At 31.3% G+C, this 14611-nt stretch overlaps 1 protein-coding gene across 1 annotated transcript; it reads left to right on the top strand.

Annotated features, from left to right (window-relative positions):
- Nucleotides 1–509: 509 nt before the first annotated feature.
- LOC139509407 (ribosomal RNA-processing protein 7 homolog A-like) lies at nucleotides 510–13156 on the top strand (the record flags this gene model as incomplete). The annotated part of the gene is given in 8 exon segments (XM_071296156.1): nucleotides 510–552; nucleotides 6594–6733; nucleotides 7648–7770; nucleotides 8053–8176; nucleotides 9381–9478; nucleotides 10600–10752; nucleotides 12029–12077; nucleotides 13035–13156. Coding segments are annotated over 8 exon segments (816 nt in total), but the record flags the coding sequence as incomplete, so codon positions are not given.
- Nucleotides 13157–14611: the final 1455 nt, after the last annotated feature.

Below are 14611 nucleotides of genomic sequence, written 5' to 3'. Positions count from 1 at the left end.
AAGCATTTTTTTCTTTTGCTGGCAAAGGACTTGACATTTATATGTTCAAAACATGTAAAATTTTAAAAAATCTGACTTTCCTTGCAATCCTCTTTTTTTTTATAATATATTTTTAAAATACTCCCTCCGTTTTTCTTCGTTGTATTTCATTTTGTTTCGTTTCGTTTTATTTTGATCTCTGTTCTAGTTTTTGGTTCGTTACCCAATAATTTTCCGCTTTACAGAAATCATATAGATTTTGATTTTTCAACGGTAACTATAATTTTCTTCGACTGTCTCTTGTTTTCTTTTTAAATATCAACTGTCTATAAAAATCTTCTATTAAGTGTCGACATGTTTCGTTTCACTGATTTGTTTTGGTTCGTTTCGTTTCGCACTTTATATCAATTTTATGTTGGTATTGAGACAGTTCTCTTGGGCCGAGATTATTGTGGACCGAATTATACTTTGAAGCAATATTAAACACTGCAGCGACACAGAGCAGAAATTAACAAATAAACATGGAACACAAATCAGATTCTAAAAACCACATGGTCATAAATGGATTCACCGGTAATATTAATTGTGGCAGCATAACTTTTTTGATTAAATCCTTGTCACTGTATAAAGTTAGGCAGGTATAATCTGTGAAAGACATGAAATCGACTGAGAGCTCGAGTACGATAGTCGACACTTGTCCGTAATAATTTTCATCACATGCATTTGACTGACAAGTTCGTTTTCTCAATTTTTGTCATTGTCCATGGTAAGATCTACCCATAGACTATACATGTATTATAACAGCAGTGGTCTCATTAGCCCAAATAAGAAGTGTGTCGTGCCCTGGATGCCCTCATCCGAGCCCTTCTATCTTGACGCCTTTTCCCTAAAACCCTTGTGCTGTTTTTGCAAAGTACTGGTAAAATTGCCTTTTGTCTCACAGATTTACTATCACAAAGTTAAATTTCATATAATATATGACACCTGGACAGTGGTAATACACCTTATCGCTAATCCCGGCTGACCCGGCCGCTTGAACTTTTGACGATCACTTTTTCATTGTGGCGTCAGCTATTTTGTTTTATGACGTCATAATTTTAAGGGAACCTGTGTGATATCCAGTAATGGGGAACAAATAGCGATAAGGTGTATTGCCCCCAGGTTGACCGAGACTACTATAACACATTTATAGTAGTCTCAGCAGTGGATTAGACTTAAAAAGTGTTATTAACTAGGTAATTTAATTAAGACAATGTACCATCGTGACGGTACCTCGAATGACCGAATAACACTGTTATTATCCGAATAACACATGTAATGACCGAATAACTCTTCAAATATCAATATTAACACATTTAAGTGACTTTTAAAGATATATTATTGAATAAAATTATAAAAGAAGTGTATTTTTTAACCTAAAAATGATTTACAAGTTGCAGGTAAGTTAATATTGATCATTATAAATTTATGGATATCGGTGTGTACTTCCAAGATGGCGACCAAGGAAATCGTATTGAATGAATAAAAGAAAGATTGCATATGCCTTCAAAGGAAGACGCTATGTGAAAATATAGTATTAAATAATTTACTGTATATACAGAGAATTGTCTAAATTAATAATTGTTTTTCAGAAAGGATTTGAAAATTTAACCAGTACATCAAAGCAATGCAATTACTCCAATCACTAATTACTTTTCATAACAATTTACTCAACATTAAATAAAATGTAATTAAGAATTTTCACATATTCAATTCAAATTTAATCAAAAAAATATTATACTTGCTTGTTTTAATAAAAACAAAGCTTCTGAATGGATGATTCGTATGTTTGTTCTAATAAAATTTTCTCAAAACTAAATTAAAGATTTTCATGTATGACATCACTGTGCTTAAACGGCTGTGGGTAACTTAAGTTACCCACAGCCCAAGATGGAGCCGCCTTGCGTCGGTTAGATACTTTTCTTCTATAGAATAACAATACCACGAATGCATCAATTAAACAGCTGAATTTAAAAGTTGTATTAATCGTTTAGGGAAACCCTTAAACTGGAAAGGTGATTAAATTCTACAAAATAAACGATCACAGCACGATTTAAAAAAACACTTAGGCTGTCCGTAACTTCAAAACAACTTGTCCGTAACTTTTTTCATCATACCAATAGAGATGTCCGTAACTTTCAAAGAATCGACATACGCGGATGTAATGTTTAAACTGATGATAGAGATTGCATCGAAAACATATTCACAAAACGAAGTAGATGTCTAGTATGATATAATTCATTGTATCGATGGAAGACAAAATTGGGAAAAATATGAAAAAAATCACGATAAATCCGCAAAACTCGGGTCTCATTTTGTATAACGTCGGGGTACCCGAATCGCCTAGTTCGGAGGGTTGTTTCCGATCATAGCAGATAAACTGTTGAAAAATCATTGTTCGTTTTTATTTTTGAACAAGTAGACTACACAAGTATTTTTTACACATACATGTATCATGTATACACTTACTGATTTTCTGCCAGCAACGACAAGGGTAGCGTGAATCCGGGATTTTGGAGGGGAACCCAAATTGCCCAGGCATGCAGTGGATAGACTATACGAGACTTAAGTGCACAAACTTTTTCCGTCTTTTTGAAAAAGCCAAAAACACTTTTCTCTCATCCCCACAAAAACAAATCCCATCAGCATTGACAGTAAAAAAAAAGGGGTGTCAATCTGAACACACTGGGACGTTGCGCACGGTAATATTGCGGCACCCTGGCCAAGATTTACAGTAAATGGGAAAACTTAAAAAAAGGACATTTTGTATAAATGAATAAACCTAGTTTTACAGCTAGCTGCATTTTTCATTTGTATGCAAGTTGCATTAAATCTCATTAAACTGAATAAAACTAAAAGACACAATAGGTAAAAGTCAGTGACAATAAAAGGAAAAGAGCAGTCAACATAGTGTAACAATTCGACATAGTATATAAAAATATAAATAACTACGTAGGACAACAGGGTAATTTAATAGTCTAACAACCCCTGATAACATAGAAAGAGAGAAAAAATACATACTAGGAAACATATTCAAAAAATTAACACTATAACTAACTGGTGGGATGTATAAATACCGAGCCGCGTCAAAGAGTATTCATCAAAATACACATAGAAAGAAACAGTTGAGAAGGTAAACCGCACACATATAATTAAACTCAAATCATTAAAGAGTATGGAAAAGCCTTGGTCTGACAAGCGAAAAACGTCGATAAGACGCACATCAGTAAATAAAAGTTCAAACCATAACCAGGATGGAGTACCACAAACCCCACATAAAAGTCTGTGGTGTAAGTATGATGCGTTAATAAAATCACATTTGGTGGTGAATGAGTAGTATAAACGGCCGCGAAGGTTACAAATTATGATGTTAATTGTCTTCTAATTGTTGAAATTATAATTCTTAAAATTTTAAATCAAAAGTTACCCACATCTAAAAATAAAGTTACGGACAGTCTGCTTAGTTTCGATCAAAAAGTTACGGACATCTTATGCATTTTTTAAAGTTGACCTTGCGCTTTAGTGAACTCTATATTAACAAATTTATGGTAATTGTTAGTCATTTCTTTATTCAATAATTCTATAAATATTTACATTCTGCATGAAAAACGTCGCAAAAGGTACATTTTGTATGAATTAAATATCAACGAGTTTAGAGTCCGCCATCTTGGGCTGTGGGTAACTTAAGTTACCCACAGCCGTTTAAGCACAGTGGACATGGCCAAGGCCCTAGAAAGGTAAGTATTTTTTTAAGTATATTTCAGACATACCGTTTATTATAAGTATACAAATGTGAAATTGGGTTTTTATATTATTAATAGAGAACAAAACATGGTACTAGAAGAATAAAATAAAATATTTTAATTTCAAAGAAGACAATCTTTCACTTAGTTTATTATATTTCATTTATTTCTTATTTCATTTAAAATGTATTAAATTTACTTAATTTAAGTTACTAAAAAATCAGAAATAAAAGTAATAAAAGGAAACTCAAATAATATTCTTCTAAAATTAGTATTTACATTTTTTTTATTGCTACTTTTCTTTATTTTCATACATTGAATAAGTTCCAATAGTGAAATGTTCAGTACCAATGATATAATTTAAAAGTGATAATGAGTTAATTAGTTCCAATAAACAAAATAATCATTACCTCACACTTCTGTTATATTGTTAATTCGGTTGTTGTTTACTGACACGTGCTCATTACATAATTAATCATTAAGAGATAATGAAATTATATTGGTATGGACACTCTGCATTAAACAGGCTTGTGACTGTCTTGGTATACTAAGGCTGCATTACCAACACCAATAATTATAATAATGAAAAAAAGAAGAAAAAAAGAACACAAATAAATATTTACAACAATATGTACATCCTATGTTAGTTTTCTGTGAAAGGGTAATAATGTTCAATAATTTTTGATTACTTATTTAAAATAAAATTATTTTAAATTATTTAAAAAAAAAGGTATTCAAAGTTGATTTGAGTTTTCCTGTTAAAAAAAAGCTTTCTTCTGGCAAATTCTAATTTGTAAATTAAAAAATATGTAAGAACTTTTGGATTATTTTAGTCATTCGATGTTAAAAAATTTCTTCTTCTTAAACAAAATACATTGCACGTAGAGTCATTGAGAAAATATTTCAGTTCATTTGCTAACTTTGTTAATAAACCAACTGACCGACTTCCTCAAAGCTACTAAGAAGGCACGGTAACCCTCTTCAGTGAAATGTATCCCGTCACGAGCTTCGTATTCCACCCGATAAACATTAGTTGGCTTGAAATAATGTACAAAATGATTTTCAAGAGCTATGCTTTTCATCATTTTGTTCACTATCTCTCGGCGAACGGTATGCTCATCGGGAGTGCAATACCAAGGCCCAGACCGCTTCATAACTGACATGAATACCACTGATACTCCTCTCGAAAGACAAGCATAAATGAAAATATTTTGTCTGTTCTGAAGGAAGTCTCACGGCTAGGTGTTACCTCTTCGTGATATTGTTAATGCTTGGGTATTTTTACTGTTCTTGTATTGAAAAGTTGTTTAGTATGTGATTAAAAATATGAAATAAGCCATTCCTTATATTGCGTTACCTTCTATAAATCAGAAATATATCAAGTTAAGAAAGCACAAATTATAAAAAATAAAATATGTTACAAGCAGATGGCCGTTGTGATGGAAAAGACCCAAGAACCGCCGATATTTATGGGTCCGATTTATATTCACGACAACAGCGACTTCGACATCTTCAGCAATTTCTTCAATCATCTGTTGTTTGCTCTATGGTCGGGTGGTTGTCGCTTTGACATATTCACCATTTCCTTTCTCAATTTTATTAGAGTGAAATTAATCGACGCCGATTTTATGCAATTTATTTGTATTGTGTTTAATGCATTTTTCTTTTATTGTTTCCCATTGCTGTTTTATACACTTGATACATAATTCATGTATAGTATTTTTGCGCATGTTTTCAGGTTGAACTGGATGAATATATTTTTTAACAATTCTAAATAAAGTATTTTCGCGGACTATGACAGATAAGCCCGTGCCTTGTGCAGGATAATTTAATAGTTATAAATTTTTTACAATAAATTCTAAATAAAGTATTTTCGCGGACTATGACAGATAACCCCATGCCTTGTGCAGGATATCTTAGTAGTTGTAATTTTATAGTTTTAAAGGGGCTTGGTTAACATCCATTTCTAAATTAAAAATATAATAATGTGATAAAGATAATGTTTTTTTTAATAACTAAAATTAGAACAAAAACTAATTTAAACAGTTTACTATTCCATATTTTATTTTAAAAAGGCCCATCCTCACATTGTTCATTGCCTTGACGTGGCGTGAGGGCTCCACTTTGGTGGTCTAAGATGAACACGTTGAGGGATTGTATGCAATCTTTCTTTTATTCATTATTCATTCCATACGATTTCCTTGGTCGCCATCTTGGAAGTACACACCGATAACCATAAATTTATAATGATCAATATTAACTTACCTGCAACTTTTAAATCATTTTTAGGTTATAAAATACACTTCTATTATAATTTTATTCAATAATATATCTTTAAAAGTCACTCAAATGTGTTAATATTGATATTTGAAGAGTTATTCGGTCTTTACATGTGTTATTCGGATAATAACAGTGTTATTCGGTCATTCGTGTTACCCCCAGCGTGACCATGTTATCAAATTAAATATAAATTTGATGAATGTGTCAGCGAGTGTTTTAGCTTTGGTCAGCATTTTCGATCTCCAAGTTACAATGGAAGAGTGTAAAAATGAAGACTTTCATGACTTTAGAATAGAATTTAAGTCATCAAAATACAACTATTATATATACATGTAAATGTATGCCTTCACAGAAAAGCTTTCCATCTGAACGTAAATGTAAACATGATGGAAATTAATTTTGGAGTTACTTCCCCTGTTTAATCTTATTACAAATTTGTGCTCCTAAAATAGTATCTATCATTGAAAATAGAAATAAAGTACCAATTGAACACAAAACTATATAAGAATGTTACCTTAAGCATGCTAACAATGCAGATTGTTTATATTTTAGTGTTACAGACAAGATTCACAGATCAATCTAAGACTGGACATTATTTATATGTAAAGGAACATGCAGCTAAAGACCAGGATGCAAGAAGACCACCAGAGAGAACATTATTTGTTGTTAATATACCACCATACTGCACAAAGGTAATAATTAAGGAGTGCTAGAACTGGGCATGTCTTTACTGATGTATCCTAAAAAAGCCTCAAAACTATGACATTTTAGATGCAGAGACATTTTACCAAAGAGTTATCGCAAATTGTCAGTTTTCAAAATAAATCCATTTTTTTTTAGTTTCACTTTGTAATCAGATCACATGCATTAAAACTTACATTGTCTGCAATCATACATTATCAATGATTATCATGATCAAAAGTCTAAAAAAAAAAAAAAAGATCATGTGTTTGTCTTCATCATCTTTGCTAGCCAAGGGTAAAGCCGGAAACAAAAATATACGTCAACATTCATGCATTTGTGAATGAAACATACACAGGAACTTCTATTAGTTGATTAAAAACAATCAAGTTGTCACTAAATATAGTCGTATGTTTAGGGATGTAAAGACTTGTTGCACAATAAACACGTGGCAATTGTTTACAAACACTTTCTACATTTACACGTGATCATGTTATAGGCGCATTCTGATTGGATGCAGCAAGTTTCGACTGCATCCAATAAAAATCCTTACCTTGTGTCTCCGAAATTTTATCTCAATCCGCCAAGGGTGAAGAGAACGGGAGTGGATCGTAACCCTTGGCTAGCGAAGATGGTCTTCATGAAAGACAACGAAATAATGAAATGCATGGATTTGTACATGTAAAACTTACAGTCTGCAATCAAATGTTACCCATGTTAAAACTAGCAAAATCAGCAATAAAATGTACATATATATAAACTAGCAAAATTCTCTGGAATAAAACTGCTGAGACAATTTTCATGTTTACAGTATACATTTGTATATATATATGTATGTTTTAAAATCTGAAGGGCCCCAGAAGGATAAATTCATTTAATTAATAAAATTATTGTAAATACTGATTTGTATGTTGTTTTTTTCCAGGAGAGTCTAAGACATATATTTTCACGATTTGGCAAAATTTTACATATCCATCTTCAAGACAAACCAACAAAAGATCTCCTCGTCAATAAGTCACAGTTTTTCCCTGATGTGCAGCTTCAAAAGGTAAATGTATAAATAAAGGATTCATGCTTTCAACAATAATTTATATAGATAGCTAAATACATTGTACTACTCTTTGTTAAAATAACACATTGAAAGGAAAGATGAAACAAAGCAAAAAAAAAAACCAAATGATTGATTGTATGACATAATTAATAAATATTGTACAAAGTGGGATAAATTCAGTTCACATTAACATGTAACCATCCTGATTCCACTGTACTGGTAGGTTAAGAAGATACATGTATTTACATCTACCATTAATGTTTAATGGTTTTTTTTCAGGGATTTAAAGTTGGATATATTGTTTTTAGAAAACCAGCCTCTGTAGAAACAGTTAAACAACTTCCATTCGATACACCTCTGGTTATTTCTACAACTAAAAACCCTGTGTCAACAGGTGTAAAAAGTAAGTCAAGCCAGAAGCAAGATGTCAAACATAAGTCTACCCAGTGTTAACAGTAGGTCAAGCCAGAAGCAAAAGGGGTTAAACATACGTTTACCCAGTGTGAACAGGTGTTTAAAGTAAGTCAAGTCAGTAGCAAGGTGTTAAACATATTTTAAGGGAAGTCATCAAATGTTCAATGTAGGATAAAAACTTAATTCATATAGTTTTTTCACTGACCCTCCTACCCCCCCCCCACCCCCCCCCCCCCCCCCCCCCCTCTTAACTTAATTTGGAAAAAAATGATTGACCAATAAGGATATATGTGAAATTGATGTCAATTAAACAAAACTTGCAGCTATTTGGACCCCCACCCCCAAACTATTTGAATTAAGTTTTTGTTCTTCATTGATCTTTTGATGTCGTTCCTAAGTTTACCTGAGCTGAATTGGTGTTAAGTTAATAAGTCTACCCAGTGTTAATATGTCTTAAAGTTAAGTCTGCCCAGTGTGAAAGGTTGTACTCACATCCAGCAAAATTTGGTCTAGGGTTAGTGTCCTCAACACTTAAACCAAACTCTACAAAAATGTGTACATTCCCATTAATAATTCGAGGTATTACATACATGTATATACATTTTAAATCCAGTTTTGATTAAATGCAGTCAATAATAAATGTAAGCCTTGTGTAGGTTAATTAGTGAACATAGAATTAAATTTTATAGGAAGAAATATTCATTGAAGGAAAATGACTATAATGATATTTCTAATTAATTTATTTAATACCAATTTAAATATCCCAAACTCAAATATTGCTGTTATTGAGAGAGAAAAAAAACCCCATTAAAATAGGTGACGACTGAATGAATTGTTTGGGGTTGTTGGATGGGGTTGTAGGAGGATTTTTTGCTGATTGAATGTTAGTTTTACTCCTGTGGATTCATTTATTTTCGTCTGTACCAATTTTCGTGGATGGGAAGAAATTGGCATTTTCGTGGATATTTGAATTCGTGGTGGCCCAAAAGTCTGCACATAATCATACAACAAATTTCCAATTCATTGAACATTTAAATTCGTGATTTCCTTAAGTTTGTCTCAATGAAATCCACGAAAATTGGTATCCAACCAATAATGATGGATCCACAGTAGTTGTTCAGTTCGCAAAACAAAAACAAATTATTGTTAATTCTGAAACTTTGTTAACATGTATTTTGTCGTTTTATTTATAGAATGGTGTGACGAATATGAGAAGAGCAGAGTTGATGTGAAACAGTTACAGGTTGAAATAGACACCTACATGCAGTCTTATGATAAAATTGTGGAGGCGGTATGTGTTCATTTTGTCCCCCTTCCCCATTATACAACAGAGTATTAAAACATACATGTACATCCTGAATTACAGCACAGAGAGTGTGTTTAACTTTCGTAAAGATATATTTTATGTTGAAGGAGTAGCATTTAATTTATATAAAGGTAGTATACATTTTAATGAATGTGAAACCTTGAACTGAAGCCTCAAACAATATGCAGGCCTCAATATTACAGAAATATTTGTTGTGATTATATATTATACAAAAATTCTACAAGTACAAAAAAATGAAGTAAGAAATGCTTAACATCACAGACTGCTGACACAGAAAATTTAGAAATACATAAGTTATTGTATATCATATAGGCAAAATGAGGAAGGAAGTGTGTATTGATTTAATTTTGTACTGATTTTTGATGATTGATTATGAAAATGTTTTTTTAACTTTTATTTAATTTTCGATATAAATTGGAACTTTTGGATTTGTTAAATAATTCCACGTTTGTTAAAATGCTGTATTTGATTGATTGAGAGAAATTGTATTTTTCATAAATTTTCGACTTGTTGAGATTTTTGTTCTCTGTCTGTGTATTTGTCATTAGGGAATTCCATAATCCACAGCATTTGTTAGCAAATACTGCAGTAGATGGGAAATACATGTACCTGGTTTAAAAATAAAGTGACATTTAAAGACCTGAAGACTTTTTGTTGAGATGGATACAAAAAACATTCAGTGAAAATAAACTATTATATCATGCTTCTTACAAGGGGTATTTGCCAAAAAAAACCTGTTTCAATGTAAACAAATTTTACTTGTCTAACTGCTCTGGAAATTTGTTTACCACCAACCAGTATTTTTGACAAATACCCCTTGTAAGGATGATATATTCAGTGGCGGATCCAGGTGAAGGGGGGTGTTTTTTTTTGGACGATCAATGCATTTGAATGAGGGCGTGTAGTTAGAACCCCCTTTTTAAAATGGCTGGATCCTCCCCTGTATATTTGTAAAAAAATAAAATAATTTGTACTTCACATAATTTTATGTGTGAAATCAATGAAAACTAATATCCGAGGATTGATAACAAATCTACAGATACCATTCCCTCAGAAAATACAGAGATGAGATATTTCTATTATAGGACAAGAAAAAGGCCATGGAGCAGGAGGGTGTACCTGATGAAGATGGATGGGTTACTGTCACCCGACACAGCAAGAAAAACAAAGCTGTTCCTAGAACTGAAGCAATGGAGTCCAAACTTACAGAAATAGAAAGGAAGAAGAAGCAAAATATGGTAAGAATTGACCACTTTAGAGTTAGTCCTTCACCAGAAATGTTCATCAATTTTATGGACCTTTTTGAATCATTTACCAGATAGAGGGAATCCCCTGTATCCCTGCTCCATTAAAGTTCAACAAGCCTCTTGATGATCTTCATTATGCAGGATATACTAGAAATAAGAAATGTTCCATAAGTACTTAATCAGAATTCCTAATGATATCAGTGCTGAATATCAGTTATAAGAATATAATTTGCCAATTAATACCCAATATATCATTATCATTTTTGCTCAACATAGGAGTAAAAGTGACTAATTATATATATAAGCCCCTAAATGCACTTGTAAATGATGTTTACCAAACCAGAGTTTTTGACGGAAATGCAACGAACTTGAAAGTTGTCTTTTCAAGCTTCACTTGAACAAACTTTCTACATTGACATGTATTTAAAGCCACTGTGCAATCATGTGTTTTGTTTTAATTGATAATCAGTTAAGGGCAATAACTTTGTTGCTATACTGTCAGTGTGCTTGTCCTAATTGTACATAATAATGAATTAAAGAAAATGTCTGGTGAATGGCGAATGATTGTCAACAAAAGTAGAAAAGTTATCAAATTTTTTTTTTAATTTTCTTATGGTCAAAAGAAAGCCCACTGGAGCAAAATGCATGTGCTTGTCTATGTCAGTTCATTTATCTGTGTTTGGCAGATATTTTATACTCTAAATCAGAAATTATTGCAATGTTTTTATTATTGCAAAAAATGTGACAGGGTTATAGATAATCCCAATAAATTTAACTTGCATTTTGAAATTTTTTATTAAATTAAACAGGATCTTTCTCAATATTGCAGAAATTAAAATCACATTTTAGTCTAAAACAACAAAATCAAAATGATAAATGCATGCAATAATTTCTTAATTTACAGAACATGCAGTAGTTCTCTGTACTCACATATTTATTTACAATTTTTTTTAGATTGGTTGATTTTGAGTTTTTTAATTTAATTCGTTCAAGATTTAAGGTGGACTTCTGTTTTTCTTAAAAATTTTTATCTGTAACTCATTTAATATTTGATAAAACTAAAAATCAGCAAGAATATTTGCAGGTCCAACAAAATTATGAATAGCTGTTGTTTGTCAGATATTAAAGGGAATACTTTTAAAATATGGATAACCTATATGCACAAGCCAAGTAGTGGTAAAGGTTTCTGACACAGATTTCATTATAGTTATTTGACATTGTATGTGATGAGTTTAAATTAATACTAATGCATTTGTCTATTTTGCAGGAACTGAAGAATTTTTACACCTTTCAATCAAGAGAAACCAAAAGAAATGGTAAGTTTTTTGTGAATATTTAATCTGATTTATGTAAGGTATGCTGAGATATTCAATTCACAAAAAAATGTTATACTTGTCAAGAAAATTACATAACTTTTGCAAGATGTGCAGCAGGAATCTAAAACATGTATCAATGTCATTGTTATGGTCATCTTTAAAAATTGGGAGTTATCTTCCTTTGTCCAGAATTCTGATTTGAATATCTACATTGTACAACCAAGGCTTTATATTAGATTTTACTTCCCACTGATAAATTAAAGCAATCTTTACCCTTCAGTGCTTACAGCACTTTAATTTGAAGAAATATTGTGTATAAGGGATTAAACAGATATCAAAATTATCAAATTTTCTCGAGTATGGGCTTTGCTCATTGTTGTTGAAGGCCATACAGTGGCCTATAGTTGTTAACTTCTGTGTCATTTGGTCTCTTGTGGAGAGTTGGCTCATTTGCAACCATACCACATATTTTTTTTTTCATATTGAAAATACAATTTTTTCTTAAACCTATGAAAATTTGTACAGCTTCTACATAATATAGGGATCCACAGTTACTATGTGCACTCAAACAAAAGAAGTCATATTGAAAGTTACTTTCAAAAGTTTTTTTTTTATACAAACAAAGAGATTTGGTGGTTCATAGAAAAAAAATAGATACTATTGAGTTTCCATAAGATAATATATATAATTATAATATTGATATAATCAAATATTTAATGTGGAATTTTTTGTAAAATAAAAATGTGAAAATTGCTCATATGTTCCCTTCATTTATTTAAACCTGAAACGTAGAACATTACACTGTTACAAGGAGTTAAAAATATTGCCATGGTTCTTTGTGCAGCCATTTTTCAAATAAAAGGAAATAATTTTATTAATTAGACTGGATTTTGTTTTGGTTTTTTGGATTTTTTTTTCATCACTTTTCAATTATCTTGTACTCCTTTATATTTTCAGAAATAGCAACGTTACGGAAAAAGTTTGAAGAAGATAAACAGAGGATATCCCTGATGAAGGCAGCTCGGAAATTTAAACCTTACTGAAGTTTTATTTTAATAAAATAAAATAATTATTAGTAATTCTTAGTATCTTTCCTTTTCCAATAGTGTAGATGCAATCTGATTTACTGTAAATTCAGAAATTACTGTCATGTTTTTATTATTGCTAAAAATGTGGACAGGTTATAATCAAAATATTTTAATCTTGCATTTTGAAAATTTTATACGAATTAAACAGGATATTTCTCAATATTGCTAAAATTAAAATAGCATTTTAGTTTAAAATGACAAAATCGTAATGATAAATGCACGCAATAATTTAATTTACAGTACATGTATAAATATAGATCCTGAGTCAAAGCTTAGCCTACAAGGATTCAAAATAGTCTGTTAACAAAGCTTAGGTCACAACATTGATCTTTTGGAATAAATTATATTGGTGACGCCTACATATATAATGTAGGAGGGGCCTCAGCTCATGCAGCATCTGTTGAATACTGGAGATTCTAATATGACATGCTTCTTTCGCTTTGTAAACAACACCGTGATAAAATTCTCCATATATCTACACTTAGCGCAGACTCAGATACATTATAATGGCTGTTACAATATACTTCCCACATAAATCTACATGTATTAGAACCTATTTGCTAATCCTTTGCCGATTTTATTGTTTTAAAAATTGCAATTAAAATAAGACAAAATAACTATTATTCTTATTTGAATGCATAATAAACAGAAGTAATTTACAAGAGTATGGAGAAATCAGCAAAATAAAAAAAAATTCTGCGAAAGTCTATCAATTTTTGGCACGTGTAGGTCATTTCAAAAACATGACATCATACAAATGAAAACGCTAGACATGAAAGTTATCTGTTACATGAACCATCGAAATTCGTATAATAATGTATTAAAATGGATTTCTGAGGTAGGCTTTGTTTTATTTTCTATTCGTTTGCATTATTCACATAGCAAGTCAGCATGGCTCCTTAGTTACGAAATGTCAACTTTGAATTTGACGGTAGCTAAGAGAAAACATGTCAATTAAAATTGGCATATGTTCGGTTTGAGAATTAAAAAAATTTAAACAGATTTTTTCTAGCGATAATTCATGAAATAATCCATACAGGCTACAGATTTATAAGAATGTTTGATCTTTATCTAGCATGGAGTAAAAAAGAACAGCCACACACACACAGCATACCCATCCTCGCTTCAGTTTTTTAATGACCGTTATTTGTCCTATTAGAATTGAAATAATTCATGGAAGCCATAGATTGTTGGAAATTTACACGGCCTGTAACATATCATTAATTTTTGTTGAGTCTTAGCCTTTTGTCGAAAAAGCGAGACATAGCGATCCTATATTCCGTCATTGGCGTTCAATCTGTCGGTCAAGTTTTTGAAATTTTAATAACTTTCTTAAACTATCCTCGATTTCTACCAAACTCGGACAGAAGCATGGTTATGATCATCAGATAGTATTCAAAATAAATTTTGTAAAAAAAATCCTGTTTATCTGTATTTTACTTACAA

Source organism: Mytilus edulis, unplaced genomic scaffold (genome assembly GCF_963676685.1).
Source record: "Mytilus edulis unplaced genomic scaffold, xbMytEdul2.2 SCAFFOLD_1331, whole genome shotgun sequence".
NCBI lineage: Eukaryota > Metazoa > Mollusca > Bivalvia > Mytilida > Mytilidae > Mytilus > Mytilus edulis.
The sequence above is the reverse complement of the archived record's forward strand: the minus strand, read 5'-3'. Positions and strand labels throughout refer to the sequence as shown.